Genomic DNA, 26,621 nt, shown 5'->3' with positions numbered 1-26,621 from the left:
TGTCTTTTTCTGCACTGGAAACACCTTGATTTAAGGCAGCATGCCAACCAGAGTAAAAGATAGCAGCTTTACATGTTGACCTACAGTATAGACCTGTGTAGTTCATCACTATAACTAAAGGAACACTCAAAACACAAACAACACAAAAAATTATGTGTTGTTTGTTAAAGAGCCAATGGCCTAACAAAGACCTCACATAATTTGCTCATAGTTTTAGGATTTGATGCGGTCAAGACCAAGGACATGGTTATGGGTTTAGGATAAGATAAGAGGAGGATGCTGCACAAACTGTTAAACATCATGGAGAACATCTAGCATCCCCTCCATGACCTACTGGTCTATCAGTGGAGCAGTCAGAGACTTCTTCAGCTCTGCTGTGACAAAGAACGCTACAGGAAGTCATTCCTGCCAACTGCCATCAATCTGTACAATGACTCTCCTCTGTGTTGGGAGTTGGGACTCCACTGACAGTATTCAAGTATCAATGTACACTCAATTCTAACATCCATGGACAATCATTAACCTTACCTGCATCTGACTTCACTAATGTACAATGTGCAATAACATATTAACATCAATGAGCAGTGTATACCTAGCAAATGGTACATTATAGTTATGGTTATATCTCTAGTCTCTACTCTATTTTTAGTTAATGTAATTATATTATCTATTATTATTTATCTAATTATATGTCAGTTAGTTTATTTAGTTATTGTATATAATTTGGTGGCTGCTGTAACAGTTTAAATTCCCTTTGGGATTAATAAAGTCTATCTTATCTATCCAACTATTCTGGTTAATAATATTCTTATTCTTGAAAAGTTTTATATACACAAATCGAAGTATGTGAAAGTGAAACCTAAGTTAAGTGTATTTTCTAAGTTAAGTGTAGTTTCTTTCTTACATAAAAGCCCTAAAAGTCATGTGACTTTTAGGGCTTCAGTTCTGCTCAGCTCAGCTCAAAAAGCCCTAACCCTGTAAGTTATTATTGTTTTCTTTTTGTTATATTTAATATTATTTCAATCTCTTGTCTGTTTTGAGTTGTAATTTTCTATCTTTTTGACATGCACCAAACAAATACAGATACAAATACAAATGCTGGACTCTCTGCACCTCCCTAATTGGTATATTGTGAAGATTTCAAAGCCATGATGCTTGCATATGGAAATTGTCTAAAAAAAATTTCTTCTTCTTCTTCTTCTTCCTTGTTGTCTTCTTCTTCCTCCAACTTTAAAGGTGCATACCACCTCCTACTGAATGTATTGTTGTGTGTAGATTCATGGCATTAGATTATCTGAATACTGATTGGTCTATAGAAAAAAACAAAACACAAATAAATAAATAAATTATACCCTATTTCCTAATCCTGTCCGTATTATATAACCTATCAATCCCCTTCTGATTTCCCTGAAGTCCTGTCCTGTGCCTAGTAGGGATGTTAAACTCCATTCCTGCCCTGTCTCATGTACCATATTTCTTAATGTCTCCCTTTGATTTACTTTTCCTCATTAAATACAATGTGGAATGAAAACCTGCATGCCAAAACCTTAATCGTATAATGATTACCTCCCCTCTGCAGTAACAATATCCTCCTTTAAACTGTTCAACATGAATTGACTTCTGCATATTATAACAATGTCTCACTTTATTGTCTGTATCCCATTACTTCTGCCAGGCATTAATTATGGCTGTTCTAATTAAAGATTTTACTTCTCCCCTACCATAAACTACTTTTATCACTTTGTTGTCATATATTTTAAGAGCCTTTTTTGCCAATTTATCGGCTTATTCATTTCCTTTAACACCCATATGAGCAGGGACCAAACAAAACTGCACTTCTATACTTATCCTTTGTAATCATATGAGCATAATGTGTATTTCTACACATGTGTATTTGCCTTGATGACAAACCTCTGAGAGCTGCTGCTGAATCTGAACAAATGGCTGTTTTTAATGGCAGCAGATTCTTTTGCCATTAGTGCATTGCAGGAAAGACTGGCTGTTTTGTTAATGCGTTATATATAGACGTTCCCTTAGTATTTTGAAATCTTTTTTTAGCAAGGGAATATTTACAGAGCATGGACCTTTTTTCAGTAACAGCATATTTGACATTCATGCAGTTTGACATGAAAATTTGCAGAGGTGCCCAGAACAACTGAAGTCTTTCTGTTCTTAGCCTCTGTTTCGGTGGTGCAGTAAAAGTCTGTAGGGATAAGTGCTGATGAACTCAAGGATACTTAGAAGGTGACTGGTGAGAGAAGAACATTTCCCTGTTATTTCCTCTCATGCAGATTTTTAAACACTCTGCAAGAGAGGAAATCAAACTGTAAATCTCTGTTCTCAGGCTTCCTATTATGAGCACTAGTCAGCTGGTGCTTCCATGTGAGAAACTGTGTCAGAACTCTGGATCTATTTCTAGACAATATGCCAGACATTATGTCTATTATTTGCTTTCTCCAGCACACATACACACACACACACACAAAATTGGAAAAGCTGTAAATAAACAACTTATGTCAGCATGATAGAACATTACAGTGATAGTCTTTGTGCATTGTTCCTGCTATTGATGTGGCTTCTGAGTGCCGGTTAAGTGTAGATAATTCTGAGATGTTACATAGTGGAACTAAAATACTGTACTGTTATACGTACACTGGTCTATATCAAGCAGGGGTGGAAAGAGAAATACAACACCGTGCTTAGAATAGCCTATACTTTTTAATTAGATACTTCATTTTGAAAACTGTTCTGTTTTTAAGAAAATAGTTACATTGTCATCATTAAAAGGTCCAATGCAGCATCATGATCATTTTAATATGAATATGACCTCAAATTGCTCTCAAATTCCAATGTTGTGACAATCTTTTCAGTAGCCGTCTCAGATTGCCTTTCAGGGGACAAGTGATTCAAAACTTAAACTGACTTTCCTCCCAAGTAACTGTTACTGAGGTGAAAGTGAATTATTGATGTTACAGCATACTCAGAACAGTGTCAGTAGAGAAAAGACCAAATCAAAAAGTGCAAAATACTTGCAATTGGTTAATTTACCCCACCTGATCTTAAACCACAAGTTAATCAATGAGTAAGTAAGAGAAATCTGACAACCAGGAAGAGTGGATGTTTACATTTTTCCCCAAATATATCCTGTTGAGGCAACAGCCAAAAGGCAAAGTGACAGTGATGACACAGCGAAAAGATTTCCAGAGAGGCTGTTGATCAAAAACAACAACAAACAGGTTCTACTTGCCAGTCGCAAAGTTTATTCTTTTAAATATACATAGACTTTTGTCCCCAAACATATTAAATACCCCACCACCCTTCCCTCCCCCATCGTCCCTCCCCTCCTCCCTACCCCCCACCCCATTTCTTCCCTCACTCTCAATTCTCTGCTCCCCCATCCCACCCCCCCACCCCTCCAGAGAGAAAGGTCGTCCGGCTGAAAAACACACTCTACTTTGTGCAGCATATTGCTTATTAAGACATTTGCGAAAACATAAATTAAAAATACTACAGCTTGTTTATTTTTATTTTTTTTTCATTTTCTGCTCAAACATCAGACTGTTCTGAACAGAATCTAAAAAAAAAAAAAGAAAATTAAAAAAAAAAAAAAAAGAAAAGAAAACAGCACAGTGTCCCTCAGTCTGGCTACATAAAATGAACTGGATTCCCCTGTTTTTTCATGACATGGTACGACCCTCCTGGCTTGAACTGTACACAGTGGTCTGTACCATGATGAGAGAAATGGTTAGAAGATAAATTTATTCTTCGACAGATGTCCTGAGTTTAGTCAGATCATATCGGTGTGGGTTTTATTATGTCTGTCAACTGATAAGACATCCGATCAAAATGGCTGATCACTTTCACTAGTGTTTGTGTCTCTGCTTATCTCCTCTCCGCTGGTGTGTGAAGGATATAGAGGGGGATAATCATCATATTCACCCCACAATCAAGCATGTGTGAACTGTTTGTGGCTTTTTTTCTTTGTCAAATCCAAAGTTGTGGAGTTATAATTATTGGTTTCGGGATGATGGTTGGAGCTGCAGGCAGAGTGAAGGACAGTGTGATACAGCACTAGAGGAAAACTCAGGTGTTTAAGTCACAAGGCATGCATGTTAACACTGAACTCAAAGAGTCGCCACCAGAAGTGTTTCAGCAGTGACACATGTAGTATGTGCTGTGCGTTGAGTCTTGTCAGTCTGTTTTCGGTCTTGTGTGTGTGTCAGTGTTTGTGCATTTCTTTGTACAGATAAAAGTATTGTAAAAGTCCTGCTTTTGATTGCGTGCATGCTGGCCTGCTTCTACACTAATATTAAATATTCTTATATTTTCATTTTCTGTGAATGGAAGGTACAAGGAATGCCATGTTTGGTTGCGAGACAATTTTTTTTCGCCAATTTGTTTTGACTGTTTGACTGTTTTATGCAGGATAAAATGTCTTAAAGTGGGACTTTTGACCAACACTGTATCATATGTGCACGTGTGTCTTGTGTGCATGTGGCGTGTCTCATCAAGTCTTATCAAGTTTTGTGTCCATCATTCTAGCAGTCTGTCTGTTTCCCTCCCTCCTCTTTAGGAAGCACAGGAGGGGCTGCGTTGGTGTTCGAGGGGGGGGGGTCAAAGGGTCAAGCTGGGGTCACACACGGGGGGAGTATTTAGGGTTTCTTGGCACCTCGGTGAAAGATTTCAGCTCATAAGGGATCCCTGTGTCCACTTCGATGGATTTGCGGGAGAATAGCAGCCGGATATCGTTGTGCAAGTAGATCTTCCCAGATTTGGAGCTCTGGAATCTGAATCAGAACCAAAAGAAAATCTGTTAGCAAAACACAAAAAAATGTTGAAGGTATTCAAACAAGCTAAAAAAGAAAAAGCCGTAAAGGAACAGTTGAACTTTTTGAGAATTAAGCTTATTTGCCTTCTTGTCAAGAGTTAGATGAGGTGGTCAATGCCAATGTCATATCCATCAGCTTATCTAATAGGGGGAAACAACTAGCCTGGCTCCATCCAAAGGTAAAAAAAACTGCCTTCCACCCTCTGTGTATGGGGGTTATGTGCAAGACTTTTTCTTAGCAAGACGCAGTGTCAGAGCCAGGCTAACTGTTTAACCCATTTAGCCCAGTATTTATACTAAGCTAAGCTAACTGGCTGCTGGATGTAGCCTCACGCTAATTGAACTCTCAATATGAAAACAAATGAAATCAAAATATTCCTTAAATTATGGAAAATAACTGCAAATGCACAAAAATAGCTTCCAAGTATTTAATGAATATATATATAGTATTTCATTACAGGTGTATAACAACATAATATTAATTATATCATTTTGTGTCTTTTGTGTTGATGTGTCCATTTTATGGTAGTCACAACACAGGCTAATAAATCAGAATTTTAAAACCAAGTCAGGTACACTTAAAACCTCAGCCATACCTGAGATGTATCAGGTAGCAGAGAATCTTCTTCCTGTCTAGCACTCCGCTCCCTGGAGACGCCTCGCCCTTCCCCTCAACCCCCTCCTCTACAGGCACCAGGAAGATACGGTGGCGCAGGAAAGTCATGTGATTGACGGGCATGTCACCAAAGTTGTAGGTCACCAGGAACATCTTCACCACAGTTTTGTTGGGATTAAATAAGGTCTGAGGACAAACATCAGGGCAAATCAGCATTTCAAATTGGAAAAATAAGACAGCAATGATTTTAGCTCAAATGGAAGAGAGTATGGTACATCAATAAAATACATCTCCATTGTATGAAGACTATCAAAATGTTCCATGTTACTACATTAAAATATTGCGTATGAGATATCTGTGAAATGTTTATCGGCAGCCTAACCTTTTCCTGAGCAAAGAATGAGGTGAGGATGCGGTGAAATAAGACAAACTTACCACTTGAATGGTCCCTGCTTTGGGTATGCTGTATCCTTTCTTTCCAAGAGGCTCAAGGGATATCACCCCCTGTGAGAGAGAGAGAGCCACGTCACTGATTAAACATCCTTAATCACCGGAACGGTAAATAACTCTTATTGTTCGGCACATTTTAATAGCTGTGGACTCAAAACTCGTTCTGGATTAAATGTACTCAAATTAAACTTCTTAGGGAAGATAGTGGGGTCAAAGAATTACAATAGTAATTTTCATTTCCCATTTGACCAACTAATGAAACACATCTGTTTAGGTTCTGCCTGTAAAACCAATTCATCATGAAAAACACTAAACACACACACACAAAAAAAAACAAAAGCCATAAATGATTGCGGACTAACTCCAACATAACTGCATCATGCTGTAGTTACAAAGGCAGCTACACAGGGAGTCGTTTTATATTAAATGCCAATTTAGCAGTTCAAAGAGCTGAATTGAAAGAGGCCTGACAATCACCACTTTTATGCACAACTCAAAGGCAACATGAGGCATGGATCTCAGAAAAGTGAAAACAGCTGGTTTCCAAATGGTCCAGAATAACAGGAGACACAGTTAGATTTTCATATCAACAGCATTGTTAGTAAGACTAAAGGCTGGTCCTCACTTATTTTGTTATTCTTATGTTATATGATTATATACAGTACCAGCCAAAAGTTTAGATACACCTTCCCATTCACTTGAATGAGAAGGTGTCTCCAAACTTTTGACTGGTACTGTATTTAATAAATATATAGTATTCAATGCTGATATGAATAAATGTGGGACAATATTTGCATGAAAGCAAAAGCATGCCACATGTTTTTTACATCTGGTTATGCAGAGGCAAGCCAACATCAACCTTGTTGAAGCCAGTTTTATATTTATTATTGTTCTGCATAGTTGTTCTGATCTCTAATTTTCTTTTCTTTTTCTTTCAATAAATGCATCATTTTCATACTAGCAAACAAAATAACCTGATGTGCAAAATACAGTGGTGGTTTTTTGTTTGTTTTATCGTGACATGGTGTGCTTACACTCACAAACAAACGTACATAAATCAAGCAGACACACACACACACACACAGACTAACCAGGAAGGGTGAGGGTGCGCTGTGCTCTGAGATGTCGTAGTACGTAACCTGCACAGGCAGGGTGACATGCTGTGGGCAATACGAGCCGCTGGCACCGATCTCCGCCGTGAAGCCTTCGATCCGGCCTGACGGGGAGAAGCGTCCCTTCAGTATGGACTCCTGAGAGACGAGAGAGAGTACAGAGTCGTAAACACAAGCCTTTTAAAAACTGTCATCAGGGTTCACCAGGGGCAGGGTTTACTGCTGCAATTTGGAGTCAGTTTGGCTGATCTAACAGAAGAACGCTCTGCTTTTAAATGTGTAATCTAAAGATCCATATTTGATTTATTTATTTTAATTAAACCCAGAGCTGTGTTGAACATAAATATAAAATATGCATCTGTTGGCCAACAATACTGCAAGCCAATGTAGTGATGTGTTAAAGCTTCAACGAGTGGACTGACAAACATTATTACATTGTTACCAGTTTCATTTAACTTTATTGCCTTTATATCAGCATTCCCCCTCTTGAAATTTGTGCGTTAGCTACAATAACAAGTAAAGCAAGTATGCTAGACATGTTTACGATGTGATTTTGGAACTCGTTTATTTTCTCTAGATTTTATGGTAGTCCTCAAAATCCTGGGCGAGGCTCTACAACAGTGACAAAAACAGCTAGTCCCAGCACTGGGACTGGGAGGAACTCAAACCACTATGTCCTTATTACTGGCACTCAGATATATTGAGTGTAGATACAATGACAGCAAGTTCTGTACATTATGCAAACTATCACAAAATTGTTGATTAAAATGGTTAAAATTACTTACTATTCCTTAAAGTCCTTCAGAGAATGTTTGAATAAACACTTTATAAATTACTCCACCAATTTAGCACTGCACTCCTATAACACTGTCATACTCATGATGGATTAAATTTGATGCAGCAGAACAGGAAATAATGACTTTTTTATAGCACACACTTTTCTTCTTGGAAAATCAGTAGAGTTTCCCTTTAATCTCCTTTATAATTTATTTTTTATTGTTATAACCCACATTAATTGTGATATTATGAATATTCTTTTATTTTATTGAAGTAGCAATAAATAAGCTTTTTTGTGTTTATTTTTTCCACATCCTGCACAATACTGAATAAAAAAAAATGGTAAAATCCCAATTTTCAGCTTTTCTGACAATTTGAAAATTGTTCTGATAATTACACAAAATTTTATTTAAGATTTTCTAAAGAACGACTTAAAGGTGATCTTATGCTTCATAAGCAGAATTTACACTGCAACTGCAAAGGGTTTACACTGGTTAAAGTTTGGGTTTGTACAGTACTGTGCAAAAGTTTTAGGCACCCTAGATGTTTAGATTCTTAGCCATTATGCAATACCATCAGGGAGGTGTCTGATAGGTCCCAAATTTATTCATGACATGACAATGATCCCAAGCATACAGCTAGAGACATAAAGAACTATTTTTAGCGACAAGAAGAATGAGTCCTGCAACAGATGGTATGATATGGCCCCCACAGAGCCCTGATCTCAACATCATGGAGTCAGTCTGGGATTACATAAAGAAGTACCTGAGATGGCCTAAATAATAAATCCACAGAAGAACATTCTTTCTCCAGGATGGCTACAACAACCTACCTGCAAGTTACCATGAAAACCGAGTTAAACCGAGGACTGTACCGAGGAGAACTGCTGCTGTTTTAAAGGCAAAGATACTCACAGCAAATTTTGATTTCATTTAGGTTTCTGCTTTTTACTCAACTTTGTAAGAAGTTAATTGATAAATTAAAACAATTTATAGCAATATTTTTGTAAGCATTCTCACTATACTTTAAGCGCGTAAAACTTTTGCACAGTACTGAATCTGGCACTATCTTTGACCTGCAGTCACTTGTGCCTCCTGGAGTTATTAAAAAAAGATGTTTTTTTTACCTCAAAGTTGCCCAGTAGTGATCTGCTGATGGAAGATGAGGGCCAACTGGATCGTGTGGCACGCCCGCTGTCTGTGTGTCTGCCGCTGCGCAGCTGCCGACTGAATATGAACACAAAGCAGACCCATGGTTAGTGATTAAGATTACATTGATTTTGACTTATAACTCGAAAAATGTGATGCAGCACTCACCTTTTCAGACGTAGCCCACTTTTTAGTCGCCTCCCTGATCTCGTGCAGTCTGTGGCAGTCTGATCGCAGAGAGGGAAAAAAAGTAAATTATGAATTCATACATCTCAATTAAAATCCTGATTGATATGTCCTCACTTGTCTATTCACAAACATCCATTAAGAAAACAATAAATGTTAAAAAAAACTACTAAAATGTTAAAAAATAAACTTCTCTGTACACACTCAACTAAAGAATAAATGTATGTATTTGTGTTTCTGTGTTCCTGTGAGAGTAATTTGAATGTGTAATTGAGTATTTCAGGTGTCCTCTTACTTACTGGCCACTGACTATTAGATGTTGCGTCACTCGCATAAACATTCCCCATTTCCACGCTGCCGCTCATCGTAAAGGCCACCCAACTGTCAGATGACTTGTCATTAGCCAACCCTATGCTACCTGCTTGCCACTTGTTCACACTTAACCCTTCACTCATTGTTAGCTTATTGGTATTACGGTTACACAGGCCCTCGACAGAGCACAGAGGTCTTTGTCAGCTTAGCTTTGTTGCATCATCACATTCAATCAAAACCACAGAAGGCATTTTAGAATATTATCCACTTCCTCCTTTTTAAGTCTCTTAAATCGCTTTTTATTTACAGAAATAACAACACCTGTGACAGTATAACCTCGCTCCTTTTCTTTAACTCTTCCTATCTCTTCCTCTGTGTCCCTATTTTGTGTTCTTGTGTCTTTCTTACACCTATCTCTTTCTCCCTCACACCCTCACACATACACTACACCTGTGCGATCCCACCACTCTATGACCACCTAACTAGTGATCTAGTGAACCCTATTGTAACCATCATGTACACTCCCCATCCCACAAACCCACATGCACACACATTCAAAGCTCTTTCTGGCCTCCTTGTGTTCAGAAATGGCCAATTCACTTCCAGAACCATTTTTAGGCGGGATGGATGTGTATGCATGTACCAGTATGTGTGTATTTGTATGTGTGTGCATGTGCATGAGAGCCACAGCACACTCATGGGGGGGAACAATGGACGCTCCCTCAATGGGCTTTATTCTGGAGCTACTCAGGCTGTTCCAGCGTGGCGTGATAATGAGCCGGCCATCACTTCATTCTTTCACTTTTACTCTTCTCTTAGTTTGTCTTTTTTTAATGTCCCTGCTTCTTTTCCAAGACTGTCAGGGCTCACAGATGCCTTACATCACGCACTTCCTTTCAACAGCTATTCCTTATTCTGGATGCAAAGTCTTAGCTGTCCTGTGGTCTGTGTTTTGTGTTTTTGTCTAAAGGTGTTGTATTTCACATGCAAATGTGCACATGCTGTGTTTTTTATGTATGCTTCTTAACAACTTCTTTCTAGTGGCAATAATTATGAATATAAACAACTGTATCACCTGGTAAAACAAAAAAAAGAAGAGAAAAAGAAAAAAGAAAAGAGAATACAGCTCTCCTCAGCTATCATTTACTTTCTGAATACTTTTTGTTAATAAAAATGTATTGAGTTCATGGGAATATCTTTGTTACATCTATACATATCAGATATTCCAGTCATATTGGACATCTGTAACTACTGGGGAACATTTGCTAACAGCAGCTAATTGCATTTCTGGAACAAACAGTACTGAATACGATTACATTCTGTGCAATTTTTGCGTGTCAATTGATCAGTTCGCCACTGTACATTGTGTGTTAAGGCAAGTTGTGAACTAGCTAACCAAATACTACAGGTGTTACTGTCTTGTTATCACGGCCAAGTTGCGGAATAACTAATGCTAGCTATAAGTTGGCATAGCAGTGGGAATTACAGGTTGAGATGACCGACTGTTTTGGTAAATTAGCTTGGACAAAGCAATTTTCTATCAACAATAGAGATGTGTGAATACATTACAACATATGTGTGCTTGTATGTGTGTGTGTGTGTGTGTGTGTGTGTGTGTGTGTGTGTGTGTGTGTGTGTGTGTGTGTGTGTGTGTGTGTGTGTGTGTGTGTGTGTGCTGACCTTAGGCCGGTCCCATGCAGAAGGCAGCAGGTGGTTCCAGTAAGGTGCAGCTTTAGCATCCGTGCTGCGACATGAGGCTGGGCCCAGTCCTGAAGCCAGCAATGACAGCCTGCTTCTCTTGGAGGTGGAGGGTCCCTCGTCCTCTGAACATGACTCCCCTGTGTCACTAGGGGACAACAGCCTCTTTTTGGCCGGCCAGTGGCCTCCAGAGGATAGACGGTGGCCGTTGCTGCTGGGAGTCTTCTCCCAGGAGGCCAGGCCATTAGAGGAGGAGGACGCAGCCTGGGTGGCACTTCGCTCAGGTGGGGAGGATTCAAGTCCAACTTCCCATTCAGTGGCCTCCCCTGGTTCCTGCAGCTCTGTGTGGTGTGGGGGGGAGAAGGGGCCTGGGGGGCTGGTGGGGCTGGCGGGACTGGGAGTCTCATATGTGGATATTTCATATAAGTGGGGGCTGGGCTGGCCTCCAGATGTACCATTACTACAACTCTCATTTCCAGGGCTACCTAGTGAGTAGGTGGGTGTGCGGCCCCCATTAGGTGGCTCAGTCCTGACTGAGCTTCCGAGAGAATGGCCCTGGTCACAGAGATGCCCATGTGGGTCACACATAGGGGGTGATTTAGGTGAGAGTGGAGCAAAGACATCGGGAATGGGCCTGTCATGATTGTGCTGAGTTGGGCGTCGGGAGGGGTTGTGGCTTGGGGAGAGGGGTGGAGACCTGGGTGATAGTCCCCCCTCAGAGTCTCTGTGCTCCATCTGTGTGCAAGAGTATACAGAACCAGGCCCACCAGGGCCCATCACTAACCCCATCCCCACATTTGGGGTTGGGGCTGGCCCACACAGCACCCCTCCCTCCAACGCCTCCCTGTCTGAGGAATCCCCCAGGTGGGGGCGCTTGTGAGTCAACTGGGGCTCATCTAGTCCCCTTTTCACGCCCAACCGGACAGGCCTCTGTTGGGCATCAGTGTGGGATTCTGTGGAGGTAGAAAATCCCCCCAACTGGGAGAAAATGGAGAGCTGGTAGACCTTTTGAAGTCGCAGCTCCTCCTGGCCAAAGTGCCTGGGGGCCCCTGGTCTGACCCCAGGGTCCAGGCCCTGTGTTGGAGCCGTAGGTGGAGGCAAGTCCCCCTCCTGGGCTGGAAGCTCTAATGGAGCCTTTTTGTGGGCTAACTCCACATGAATGTGTCGCATGGTTTCTATGCTGGAGTATAAGAGTATTGACTAACTTTTGTGCAACAGGGTCAAGTAGGTCCTCACAAGTGCCAGAGGGCAGAGCAAGATGTTTCACAGGAATAGGAAGTCCTATGGTTCCTGATGTGATGTCGTCATACAGTGTGAATCAGGAAGCTGAGCTGCACAGCACCTGAGAGGAACAAAATACAGTGTTACTATTAGGACAGATTTCGATTAAGTGATTAATGAAGGTAAGACTCATGAATAACTGGAAACATGAAATAGCACCAACAATTTCAAATGACAAGAAGGCATTGTGCCTTTCTAAGCCATAAAAGTAATATGAACAATGAAATGAGAATATTTATGGACAGCTGTAATTTAGGGTGTTTAGGGTCACTTGACTAGCATTTTTGTTATATTGCATGTGGCAAATTTAGCTGAATATTTGAATAGAAATGGTGCATCTTATCAGAAACTGTTTTCTAATGGTAAGCAGGTTTCCTGTCCTTTACAGTTGGCTGACTACAGAACTGAAACCATATTCAAACAGCATGAGTCACATCCAGCAATTAATCATATCCATCGTAAAACAGTGCGTCAATTCACGCAACCTGCATCTCATTCATGTTTGATGTTGACACTCGCTTCAGCCAGGTGTTGATGGACACGCCCTTTCTCAGAGGAAATGCAGACTATATGAAAAAAAAGATCCAATGTTTAAGGAAAAAAAATGCTAAAGCTGGCGTGCAGATTCCCTGTTTTCCACTTTCTTGAGTGTGACAGCGAAGGAATGGTATGCCTCTGATTGTTGGTTTTGACACACCCCTTGACAATGGCTATGATGTCATGACTTCACTATGTCATGGCATATGACATGACATATCTGAACAGGATGTCAGTAGTAAACCTTTCCTGCCTTAAAATTATTATTGCCACAAAAATATGGGGTAAATCAGCTACTCATATTAATAAGTATTTTTATTATTTTATTGAACATAAAATCTAAACACTAGTCATGACTCCTCATGATTACTGTTGGAAATGCCTTGATGGGACACTATATGTTGATGGGACACAATTTAGGCAAAGTATAAGCCTACTTTGTCTTGTATAATTTAACATGTCATATAGTCCATCTATGATCAGCATCTCACCTCTGTGCCTGTCCTTGTCTAATTCTGTCCTTGTGGACACACTGCATCTGGCACAACATCTGGAAGTTGTGTCCGAAATGGCCTACTAAAGGAACCCGTCTATCTCCATGGCAACTGCCACAGAACGACACCAACATCCCACGATAGTTAATCAGCAAACAGTAAGGACTCCACAGGAACCAGAAGTGGAGGAGGTGGACACAGGGACTATGGCCTGAAGAGAAAACATAAAGAGGTTAAGTAGGAAATACAATCATCTGACACCATAGTAAAAATAGTAGTTACTAATTTTGTACTAATACATGGATGCATTCTAGAAAAAAAGAAAAGTTTTGGGGGGTAATTCATGAGAAATTGCAGGCAAATTGGTCTGGGAAACATTGAGTTGAGACACATTAATTGCATTATGTTTGTTTTTTAAAGACACTAAAGACAGAATGGTCTCTAATAAGTGACTTATATCAAAGTGCCATCTTGAAGGCTAAAACTTACCGGAGAGGCGGAGTGTCAGTGATGCAAGAGGCTCCTGAGAGAAAGTGCTTCTAAATATGAACCGGAAGTGACTCTGTTGGGACTCCCTCTGTGATTGGCTGATAGCCAGACACGCCCACCCTGATCACCTGGGCGTGGGGTACGCAATGACTGTGACATCATGACAGGGTCATTCCACCCAGAATCCCTGAAGAGACACAGAAACAAATCATTGGTTAGTCAGTCGCTTATACTTTACTGTAACAGTCATTACGAGAATAGATGAACACACAGATACACAAAGACAATGTACACAAAAAATGACGCCAAAAAAATCCACAGCGAAACACATACATCCTTAGACACATCTCCACTTACATACTTACACTTATACACTAATGTACACCATAGGTACACATAGTGTGCAAATATGGCAAGTTAGGAAGTCAATATTTAAGTTCATTACTGTACTCAGAACAACACACCGGATAAATCAATTTTAAAAAATCAATCCACTTTACTCAATTAACTACCCAACCGGTCTCCTGAGGGAGAAATGTCACAATCATTCCCCTTTATTTTCCACATCAGACTGCCCCATTTTGAGTAGAAAACCCAAACACTCTGGGTTGAGGATGGAACAAGAGGGGAGCCACTCGTGGAGCAGAGATTTGACATTTTCAAAGCTAACCTGGTGCTAAATGGGGCTAGGCCAAAAGAAGTGGGCTGTTTCCCGACCCACTTGGACCAGAACTTGGGAATGTGGAGGGGGGAAGTCACAGTGAGCCATTGCCATGACAACCAGTAGCCCAAGGATAACGGTTCCTTTGTGCTTGGCCACAAAGAGGGAGAAAGAGAAGCGGAGAGAGAGAGAGGGAGGGTGCTGGGGGGCAGGGGGAGACCGGCAAAGATGCTCCTCCAAGAAAATATCTACAAACACAACAAAATGGCTGTCCTCCATGAGGTGTGTACAGCCAGCCAAAATGTCCACACACTGTGATACAGGCCTATGTTCTGTTGTGGGCCTAAGACTTTGATTGAGGTGCTTCCACGTCTCATCAGAAGCTTGACATGTAAAACTTGGCAATAAGAGGAGTTTTAAATACAATCAAACAAGCTATTCTGACTAACACTTTGCTGGCACCCATATGTTGTAACTCAGTAAAGAGGAAAAAATGTAGTTGGTTACAATTTAGAACTACATTACAACAAACAGTTACTTCACTTTCTTGTGTCATGACGAAAAAGTGATGACGCATAAGATCAAGCAAGAGGAAAGAAAAAGCTGGTGAGAAAAAGGAAATGTAGACAAAGTAAGTTGTTCGTGGGTATTTTCCACTAGATTGAAACACACCTGAAATGTACCCAAAGGTGGAACTGTTAAGGATGTTGAATATAACCACAAATTGTGATGTAATGATCAGACTAGATGAGTAATATGATGGGAGGAGGTGTTTAAATTGCTTGGCATATGTGTTTATGTCTTTATATGAGCATGATTTGTGCTCCATATCTTTTCTGAAGCCAAAATTCTCCATTCATTTGGGACAATTAATTATTCACCTTCAACAAGAAGGGAGGGGTCATCTGTCAAAGAAGACACAAGAAGGCGAGAGAAGCAGACAAAGGGATATTAAAGGGAACAGATCGAGCCCTACCTCCCCATTATATACAGTATGACCTGATTATATACAACTCCAGTATAATGGCATATCATCATGTAATCATGCTTTCCAACCATCGCACTCAAAGAATCACACAGGGACAAAGGGAGGAGTCACCTGTAATTAGTCATATGACAAATGGTTCCTATGCAGTCAGTGCTGCTGCTTGTGGGAAACTTAGGTGTGGACACTTACAAAAGCATGCTGCCCCTCCCTCCAATCTTTTATAGAGTTCAACTATCTTAAGATGGACACAATGTCTCAGGCGTGTCGATTCACTTGTGCAAAGATGCACATAAAATAAATCAGATTTCTTTTTTAGCTTTATAGAAAAATGGATGTTATATCTGATTGTTTTCTGAACAGAGGAACACATTGACAATGTCTACAAGGTCACAAACTAATCATATATCTATTGTCCAAGCCAAGACTTTTGGAAGACTAATGCTGTGCAAACCAAGGCACTTGATTATTTTGCAGCTATTCCTCACGGTGGGGCACACCCTAGCGTCAAACCGAGCCTGTCACACTCAAACGGGGACATCTGGTTACCTTTTTATACTTCCCAAAGTCATGGTATTACCAAGACAAATTACAAAAGTTGTGATTAAATGTGAGTTAAATCAACACAATACAAAGGATCACCTCCCCTTGTCATCTCCCTCTGAGGGCAGGTGGAGTCCCAGGGGCTGACATAGGGAGTGGGGGATGGGAAATAACAGGAGAGGAGTCAGCAATGAGTATTTATAGCCGTTCCCTGTGTCAGACCTCACTGGGAGCACCCAAAGGCTCTGTGCTAGGTCCCGCTTGATTTCTGACCTTATTTTGAACTAGCTATACAGGAGCCTGGCAGAGGCAGCCCAACCCTTTTCAGGCTTGATCCAGCAGCCGGCAGAGGAGTGGAAACACTCTGGCTTCACCCCAAGAAAGGCTTCAGGTTGCTCAGTGTGTGTGCCAACGAAGACTTTAGATCTAATGAACTCTTATTACTGCATCTCTGAATACTGTACAAACATTCACACCTGCCCGGTTAGAAAATATAATGTGCCCATATACACCTCTGATCAACTTGTACAAACTGGTCTTGTCAAATGCACATTATCTGCACAAACGTGTGGTATGCTACTCACACAGGTAAGGATATGAAAACAACAATCACAGTCCAGAATATAGTCTAAAAATGTGATAAATATTTGTTTATTGGTCTGTAAATTTGCAAATCTGTATGCAGCAAATGTCAGCAAAAAACAATTTGCCTGATATTGGTCAATAAAATATGTCTTTTAAACACTTTTATCAGTAGCTGTTATCATTTTTGGAAAATAATTAGCATCAAAACTCATCTCACATTTCCTCAACTGAACACTGCTAATGGAAGGCATGAAGATGTTACACATCATTAGCAGGCCAGGTACATCTGCAGCATCTCTGGAAATGGGCCAGGAAACAATCATTCAGAAAGAGACAGAGCGAGGGTGGAAATGGTGAGATGACAGACAAAGGAATGAGAAACGCCTGACGAGAGGACACAGCCAGACAGCGAGAGAGAGAGACAAAGCGAGAGAGTGAGAGAGGATGAGGGGAACAGAGAGAGACGACAGGCCAGCCAAAGACCTTGAGGTAGGTATAAATACAGCAGGAGCAGGTAGAGCTCCACAATGTCAGGGCTATATAAACCAGCAGTTCTGAGAGTCGTTGGCTCACAGCCTAAATATTAAGCTGTATCAAACTGCAACCTCCTGTGCAAATCAGTGAATCTTTTCAGATAAAAAATCCTCATGAGCTACCAGGACCTTCTTGTGACTAGCATTTCTTGAAAATGGTCCAGTGGGCAAATAACTGCCTCAGTACAAAGCTGCAGAAAACCATATAAGTGTATTATTGTGCCAAGAAAACAATATTTGGTAAAATAATCAGCTATAATTACATGGCTCAAACATATTTTTGGTTGGGAAGAAACCCACACAAATCACTAATGAACTAACTCAGTCTAGTCCTGTTTTACTCAAGTCACATGTTAGGGTTAGGTTTGTTTTATTTGCATGCACAAAGAAGGAGGAAATACAATATGCGTGGGTGAAACAATGACAAAAACCAAGTTGAAAAACAATAACACAAGCTGAACACAGAAACCTAATGAACAGGACCAATAGGACCAATGGACAAAATTTATAAAAACAAGCCCAGTTTGCCTTGGCCCACGCCTAGATTTGGACCAAAAGGAGTAGATTGAGTCATGCTTACAAAAACAATCAGATGAAATTAGCCATAGAATAGAAACAAGCTAAAGACAACAATAGGAAAATGAGATGAGACAGTGGAAGGAGAATTTAAGTGTATTTATTTACTGCTGGGATACACAGCAGACAATGAAGAAAAATCACCATTCTAGTAATACAAAACTGTTTAGGAGACAGTTTTTACTTGCAGATTTTGTGTGCAGTCTAAAACCTGACTTAGTAAACAATTATATGATTGTAACTGAGATGTGTGGACAAAGCGTGGACAGTAGTGTGAGCTTTCAGTTTTAGCTTTAGTTCTGGATCCATAAAGGCATCCAAACCTAAGCAACAGTGTCAAGAAACACTCTTATCCAGAGTCATGAGTAAAGGACTGAGGTCAAAGGTATTTGACCTTGACTTGAGAAATGCCTGTTGTGGAGATCAAACATTTAATTTGGGAAAATGGACACACTAGACACACTCCTCCTTCAAAGAGAACATTTAGCTGCTAATGTGTGTTGAAATATGTGTAGGTCTGTACTTCTGTGACTTCATAAGAATGCACACAAGTCTACACATAAGCACCATTATGTGCGTCAGTGGGAGTGTGTGAGCACCCTTTAGGCCGAGGAAGACTGTGGTCATGAGGTCAAAGGCCAAAAGTCTTGGGTCAGATGACTTTTAGCACATCAGGAGGCCCAGAGGCGTTTCATTTTATCATCATGAGAGAGAGGTGGTGTTAGGGGTGATGGTAAAACACTGAATAGAGGCTAAGATAAAGGCAAACGAGGTACTGATCTACATGTAGCAAATGACTCACACACACTGAGTTAGATCCACTGACAAGCCTATTAAGAGCTTGTTAGATTGAGACACTCATCAGTCGTTAGAGTTATAACTAAAGCACCAGCATGTTAATCAGAAACATCTGCAAAACAGGCAAAAGCACAGTCAAGACTCTTGGCTCTCTATAAACTTTAAAAAGCTGTGCAATGGGTTGAATAAAACACACACACATGCTTACTCACAAACACTAAAGTATAATAAACAAACCTATCGTTAGGAGGTATGCTGACAGCTCTGACCTAGAAACCAGATCTCAGTGAGATGTATGGGGGTGAAGGGGACCGAGTTCACAGCCAGCACCTATCCTCAGAAAATACCCTGACATTTGGCCTGTGTACATTGATCACAGCACCCAGACGCAACACGAATGTGTACACACACACACACACACACACAAACACACACACATTTAAAGCGTCATATATCTTTTGGCAATTATGAAGAAACTACTTTTCTTAATGCAACAATGGAAGGAATAAAACTCTTACAATGAGTAATCAATCCTCATCAAAAGTGCAACAAGTACAGCCACTGCATAATTCGGATTTTCTTTTTCTGCACGTTCTTTGATAATTGCTGTACTCCATCTCTGCTTGGCACAGTTTATGAGGAGACAACTGTCTGAATTTAAAAGGATGTGCCTGCTCACTTACTAGTTGAGAGATGATATACTCCTGTTAAAACTCACAAATTTTGTTTATACTATGTTATAGTTTATACAAGCCAGAGTGGGTGCAGTAGATCTACAACATACACAAGCTGCTATGGTTGAAAACAGTTTTTCCTCTACTTAAGGGAACACATTGATCATGGTTGATGTATATGTATTGTCTTATATCTGAAATAGCAGAGTTGGATGATAGCTCATGACTAGGTTATATACCTTGGACACTAATATTGCATGCTGTCTTTTATTTGCTCAATTTCAGTCTTTTTATTCACTGCAAGGTCAACAGAGGTTTGAATTATTAACTTAAGCCTGAACAACTACTGGCAAACTTTTGACTCTCTCCATTCCACTGCCATTGTCTTTTAATTTAAAAAAAATTGATGACATGCACCAATTTAATTCCACAGAAAACAAAAAGCAATGTTATGGGTTTGTGCTTGTGTTTCTATTTTCATCCTTCACACACAAAAGACAGACATACTGTACTTATTCATTAAGAAAGGCAACACTCTTTTCAATGCCATTTCTTTTTTAAGATGCAGTTACAACTGCATTAGTAAATGACAGTAAGTAACCAAATTATGAAACCACTGACACAATAAGTTGCCCAAGCACAGCACTCAAACTTGACAATTCAATATTCCTTTTAATTTTTTAGCCCTGACTACCACCTGACAAGAGAGACGGGGCATTTCAGACATTTGGCATCATTTGGCTCTTGGATGGGTTAATTCCTCACCCTGTCATAGATATGACTGGGCTTTATTTACAAATCAGTGGCACAAGCTATCATCCTGAATGTCCCTGAGCTCTAGCTGCTCGGCTACATTCTAGCCTCTTCATGTCCTCAGTCCACCCCTTTATGGTCACAGCCTGTAACAGAGGTGTGATAGCATCAGCATGAAGTTAGCAGCCTCACGAATGCCCCAATTGTCTCATCAACTTTAAGCAGAACCCCGCCCGAGTTACTCCCTGGCCTGTACTGTGCCTTGAGGCTGATAAACACACACAGACACACACTAATGTGCACTTTCTCAAACACACACACATAAAAAAAAGTTGCTAAGTGCTCCTGCAAACAATCATCTGTTGATTGGATTACAGGAGCCGTCTAGGGTTTAGAAATCTGATGTCACTGTAGACAAGAGGATGGAATGACAGCCGACTGTACTCTGAGTGAGTGTCAAAGACAGAGAGACAGGAAGCAACCAAGAAAGACAGAAACTGACAGAAGGAAAGAGGTAATGTTGATTGAAACTGATAAACCTCTCAGTGAGACAGCGTTACAGCAAACACATACAGTACCCAGCCTGGGGAGTCATGGTAGTCTAAACTAAGCTGGCTCAGTGACATAGTTGCTGAGAATGCTGTTTGACACAGGGTCCCTTTCTGACTCACCCTCCCTTCCTCTGTCTGCCTGCCTGCCTGCCTGCCTGCCTGCCTCTCTGCCTGCCTGCCTGCCTGCCTGCTTGCCTGGCTATCTATCTGTCTGTCTGGTTTTCATGTGGCCATTTTAGGAGACGTTGAGTCACCCGAGCCCAGCTGACAATATGACAGCAGCTACATTAGTACACTTGACTCGACAGCAGGAGAACTTGTGACACTCACCCTCTCAGAAAGATGGGGTTTTATCTCGCTGTCTCACTCTCTGCCTCTGTCTGTCTCCTTCCTTCCTCTATTTCGTCTGGTGAGCTGGATGGGTGAATCTGTCCTCCTCTGTAAGTTTCTATTTCCACTGGATCAGGCTGCCTTGTCTCCCTGTCTCTCTCCCTCTCTCTCTCTCTCTATCAACTCTTCTTGTTGTTGTCTCTCTTTGCTTCCTTCCTCCTGAATAGGTGGTGTTAAGAAAGAGAGACGAGTCAAGTTGTTCTGCCTCCCTCTGCTTGTTTTGTCAGGAGGCCTGATCGCCTGCACTAGCTCGCTCTCTCTCTCTCTCTCTGTTTTCTTCCTGTCTACCTCTCTTCTCCACCCTCAGTCACATCAAAAATCCATCAACAACTCTCACCCCCCCCACTCGTCTCACACTTTCCCTCCCGCTCCTCTGCTCTCACTAGCTCCCCCCTGCCTTCTTTCTTCCTTTCTCTCATTCACACCCCTTCCAAAATATCCTGAACACAAAAGCCACTTGCTAGCGTTCCCCCTTTCCTCTCCTCTTCTTCACCCTCTCCTCTCTTGCTCTATCTACCCCTCCTTTTAACCCTCTCTCACAATCCTATACCCTCTCTCTCTCTCTCTCACTCTCTCTCTCTCTCTCTCTCTGTCTTTCGTTGTGTGTTTTCTTCCTGTTGGTTTCCTCTCAGCTGTTACAGCAAGGCGTGCTTTGCTCACTCAGCAGTGAAGGCATACAGGGGAGGGGTGGGGGGAGTGGGGTGGGGGGCAACTGATTGGCTAGAGAAGAGGGGGGTCAGCTGTAGTGGCTGATGTCCTGATTGGCCAGGGGGAGGGAGTGAAAGGGGAGGAGGAGGCGTGGGGAGGAAAAACCTTGCTCTTGCTTAGCGTATTTTGCATAAGTAGAGAACGAGACCAAAGAACACTTAACCCAAACAGTGTGTGTGTGTATGTGTGTGTGTGTGTGTGTGTGTGTGTTAAATGTGTGTCTTTGACAGCTTCAAGCATGTTATGTGTACAGTGTTTAACTTGTGTTATCTCTCTCCATAGTGTGCCAGCCACATCTGTGGTTGTGTGCCTGCGTGTCTCTGTTGGTTAATTAAAGAACAACAGTTAATAAAAGGAGTTAATGCCTGAGAGAATAAAGATGCAAAAATCTATACAATCTACCCTCCCCCTCCCTCCATACACACACACACACATATAGGCACTTTGTGTGTAGCATGAAAAGTACACAGCGCCTATGGCCTACACGAGCACAAAAGCAGAAGGCTTATCTGCGGCTGGAGTACTGATAGAGAATGAAGTGCATGTGAAAAAGTTTATCAGCTGAGTACCAGGAGCAGGCCTCAGCTCTGTGTGTGTGTGTGCGTGTGCGTGTGCGTGTGCGTGTGCGTGTGCGTGCGTGTGTGTTTGTGTGTGTGTGTGTTTGTGTGTATTTTGCCATCTGTGAGCTAATAAGGAACAGCATGTTGACTAGGCAGGAACTATTTCGAACAGAGTGGTGCGGTTAAAGTACACACAGCGAGGGCAAGAGCATGTGTCGCCTCACACACACACACACACACACACACACACACCATACACACATTGTGGGTGGAGATTACACAAGTTAAAGCACTGTGCACAAAACATACTCAAAGCTGTCAAGAACAGATATTTAAGCACACAACTTCGCCAGGCCCTCTTGTTACAGGGACAAAAACACACCTCTCTCTCGGTTGTGCTTTATCCTTATTTAGGAAACCTGGGTTGACTTGTTATCAGATGTGTGCTGGTCCAGACATGTGAGACAAACCTATTGATAGCTCTCTGTCTCCGTCTGCCCCTCTGTCCCTTTATATTCCAGTGATTGTCTGTCACCGTCTTTCACGTTTAAATCTACATCTTCTCTCCTGCTCCTCCTTCTCCATCTGTGTCTATTTCAAAAAACAAAACGGAAAATGTAAACTTGCCAGTCACCGCTAATTCTCTACAGTATGTTATCTCTGTCATACAGAGGGATGGAGAGAACATGTAGTTTTGTGGAGTCTTTTCTTAACCAAATAGAGGGTCTAAGTATGGAGAGTGATTGCAAAGCTCTCAAAGCTTAACGTGTAATTTTGGGCCATTTAAATAAACATCGCTTGGCTTGAATGGTTATGTCATTTTAACACTCTCTGACTTAACACATGGTTATTTCATGATCATGAAAAAATGTGAGTAATTGGAACTAGCATTCCAGTTTTTATAGCTAGTATGTATTTTTATTTTTGTAATACGCTGCACACTACACATCCTAATGTACGAGACGGCACTTTATTTTCACTCATTGGACTTCATTTGACAAGCAAAACTAGAATTAATATTAATATTAATTGTTTTATTGTCCTTTGTACCTGTTTCTTTTTTGCCTTTTCTTTTCTGTAACTGTTTTTTTGTTCTTTCTTGTGTACAAATTGTATTGTGTATGAACAGAATGACAATAAATTCTGCCTTGATCCTTGAATCGACTGTTTTTTTTTAATCAAGCGCCGCTGTTGATGAACCAAAAACATGAAATTTCCTGCTTTGACTGCGCTGATGTTGAACAGTCCACCCCTGTGTATGCATGTACAGTATGTACTCTCAGATGGAAACGGTGCGTATAGCTCTGTGTGAGAGGATGTCACACTTGTTTTGTGTGTGAACAGTAAAAGCAGGCGGAGGGCAGGTTTGACAAACAAGACATGTCTTCAGCTGCGTACCTCCAAATATAGAGATATAGTGGAGATAAAGGAGAGGTGAGGGAGTGTAGGGTGTAGAAGACAGAGGCACACATAGGAAGATGAACTGACAGGGGGAGAGAAGGTAGCGTTTCTGTCGTCAAACAGGCTCTACCACTGCTTTTCACAGGAAAGCTTGTAAAAAAAAAAAAGAAACTGTAATAAAGGGGGGCTTTCTGCTAGAACGCAGCACTGTATTTAGGATCTAGTGTTTCAACATACACAAACTCACACATTTCTGTCCCTTTAAGAGTCCATGTTGCCTTCCATATATGGGGAAAAAGAGGTGTGTCTTCCCTATAAGGACCCTCCTCCATTCAAGGGCACTCTGAGTGCAGCTGAGGAGAAAGAAGCATTGAACACACACATTCACATTCCATCAAACACACGCATTGATGCAATCCTGACTTCAGAGCATGGCAGTGTCTGTTGTGATGTCTATATGATAGCACCGGGGTTGGACTTTCAGCCATGTCGTGTTAAACTCCACCTCGCACACATAGATGCACACACATGCCTTGTTTTTCTTGGCCTCACAAAGTGACACCAGCTGTGTTTTCTGGGGGGGGGGGATTTTATCCACCAGCTTTAAACAGTCGCAGACTTAAAAAACTCAAGAGTTTCAATTTGACTTCACCAGGCCAAAACCCCCTTCAGTAAATCAGTTAGTAACAGTACATTACCAGTTTTAAATATGGAAAACAAGGTCCAATTCACCCTCCTTCTCGGGGAGGAAGAGAACAAAAGGAGGAGAGGAAGAGGGGAGGTGGAGGAAGGGTGGGAAAGGAAAGTGTGTGTATGAGCCTGTGTGTGAAGGGGGGGTGTCTGTGTAGTACTGACCATGTTTAAAGAGGCATGGACCCCTGTGTGTGTGTGTACATGTGTGTGTGTGCATGTGTGTGTGTGTTTAAGGGCTCTAGTTCTCTTCGACAAGTATGTGATGAGAGCGAGCAGCAGCCAAACAGTGGACATGAGGAAAAGTGTGGAAGCAATTTCCACAGCTAATATTTACAAGGACATTACAAGCAACGGCGTGTTGACTTGCTGCTTCAGATCCATTTTGAAATTTGTGATGCAACATGTTTGGTTTTACTGTAACATTAGTATGAGGTAGATTTATTATAGGAAGGCTGATGTTTACAGAGGAAACCACCAGAGTCTGAAATTAACTTTTTGGGCCCTTTGAGTTGTTAAGTATAAATTTCAACAGCCATTAATGTTGTCAATGTTGCTTTTTTAAAAACCAGCTGTCTCGTCTATATAGCAGGTCCTTTTTGTCTTAGTCTTCATTTTCTATTTTTAGTGGCAGCAGTTATTATGTGTCACCACATGGTAATAACATTAACTGCTTTCTATCTCAAATGTTTCGGTCCTCATTTCTCTGCAAGCCTGAGTGGGTTGTAGGTGATTTTACAGTAGAAAAGGACCTCCAACTTTGAGGCTTACCTGCCAGTTTGACTGGTAAAACCCCACCGAAAATACCACAAACAAAATCAGGTAGCTGATGCCTGCAGGTTGTTCCCAACCCACATTGGTTTCTTTATATTTACATTTCTAGAGCACTGTAAGAATCCAGTGATTTGAACTTTCTCCAGAAGGACATGTTTGACCAGCTGTGTGTGATAAATAAGCTCCCAAAGCTCAACGGAGGCATGCATATTCAAGTATTTGCATTTAACTATACTGCCTGCAGAAAAACAGTGTGTGTCTGTGTGAAAATTTGGTCCATATATCTGACCCATAAAAGCCCTAATAGGTTTGGCTGTTTTTGAATTCTGTACTCAGCTTACTGTCAAGTGACTATAATGTCACACTAAAAATTCTACCGAATGTCAAGTGATATATATGGTGTCTATATATATATATATAATCAGGGTCTGTGTCAGGGTTAAATTTAGGATTGAGGTGAGGTTTTAAATCAGGCAGATGTAGCAACCTTGGCCTGTCCAAATAAAACATTACTCAAATAGCTTCTGTTTGTTTATCCTAAATGTTTCCCCATCCACCTCTGCAACCAGTTCATTTATTAATCCAACACGTTGCAGCGCTGTGAGATGACTAGAAACGGATTCTGCGCTTTTTTTCGTACTTTTACTGCCACCCAGTTTATTTACATCCTATTTTCCCCTGTGTATCCGATAATCATCTGCTGTGATGATTAAATTTCCACACAGAGATAATTCATGTTTAGTTTAATCCGGTAAAATCCAATTTAATAATGCATTACTGAGAATTAGCTGTTATTTTCCAATATGTTATGTATACTGACTCATCCACACAAGTTTGAGGTTAAGGGAGTCAGACAAAGTTTGGACAAAACACTCTACATTTAACTCATTTCTGCAGATGGAATATGGGAATAAAAGGACGGGGGTGCGGGGGGGGCGGACAAAATCAAGTAGGGGTTGATGTGTACAAAGAGAAAGGAGAGAGACAGCCAGTTAGGGGAGGAAATGCGGAGATGGGGAGGAGTGTTGCACCCTGAATCTTGGTGACAAGCCGGGCCAGCTCAGAGGATGGAATGTTCCAGAGAAATATGTTGCCTATTCATGGAGGACAGAAAATAAAGCTCCCTCTCTCTCCACCTCTCCTCCCTTCCTTCTCAGTCCTTCACTCTGAATTCAGCCACCTCGCCTCCTTCTGCCTGTCTTTTTACCTCTCTCTTTTTGTCTCTTCCCCTCACTTTCTCTGTATCTGTCCCTCCTCTTCCCCCTTTTCCTGGACTTTAGGTTTTGTTTTGGGTTTTTTTCTGTCCATCTTCTCTCACTTCAAATCAGTTCTTTTTTCCTTTCATGCTTGGGGAACTCGCACAGCATGGTGGTGTTGCACCACTTGGACTGAAAGTAGTCCAGCCTGCCATCTGGGCAGTGAAAGGAAAAAAAAAAGTTTTCTTCTTGTATATCTTATTAATACCTAACAAAGGTATATTGACATTATTTAACCAGACAACCTGATGATTG

General features: G+C 41.1%; 1 protein-coding gene across 4 annotated transcripts in view; it reads right to left on the bottom strand.

Moving 5' to 3' along the window:
• Positions 1-3,688: 3,688 nt before the first annotated feature.
• The window catches only part of LOC123000015 (protein FAM214B), a 29,608-nt gene continuing 6,675 nt past the window's right edge, over positions 3,689-26,621 (bottom strand). For 2 of the 4 annotated variants that reach the window (XM_044377458.1, XM_044377453.1), the window contains 9 exons: positions 13,929-14,115; positions 13,437-13,650; positions 11,110-12,469; positions 9,100-9,158; positions 8,910-9,009; positions 6,986-7,144; positions 5,880-5,948; positions 5,425-5,630; positions 3,689-4,787 (listed from right to left, as the gene is read on the bottom strand). In XM_044377458.1, coding sequence (XP_044233393.1) covers positions 4,634-4,787; positions 5,425-5,630; positions 5,880-5,948; positions 6,986-7,144; positions 8,910-9,009; positions 9,100-9,158; positions 11,110-12,297 — 1,935 coding nt within the window. In that variant the 5' untranslated portion in view covers positions 12,298-12,469; positions 13,437-13,650; positions 13,929-14,115 and the 3' untranslated portion in view covers positions 3,689-4,633. Of the gene's footprint in view, positions 4,788-5,424; positions 5,631-5,879; positions 5,949-6,985; positions 7,145-8,909; positions 9,010-9,099; positions 9,159-11,109; positions 12,470-13,436; positions 13,651-13,928; positions 14,116-16,919; positions 16,941-20,917; positions 21,247-26,317; positions 26,330-26,621 lie in introns of those variants that run through there. The other 2 variants (XM_044377444.1, XM_044377466.1) reach the window with 2 other exon arrangements.

Source organism: Thunnus albacares, chromosome 2, assembly GCF_914725855.1.
Source record: "Thunnus albacares chromosome 2, fThuAlb1.1, whole genome shotgun sequence".
NCBI classification, from domain to species: domain Eukaryota; kingdom Metazoa; phylum Chordata; class Actinopteri; order Scombriformes; family Scombridae; genus Thunnus; species Thunnus albacares.
This window is presented reverse-complemented; position numbering and strand designations above follow the sequence as displayed.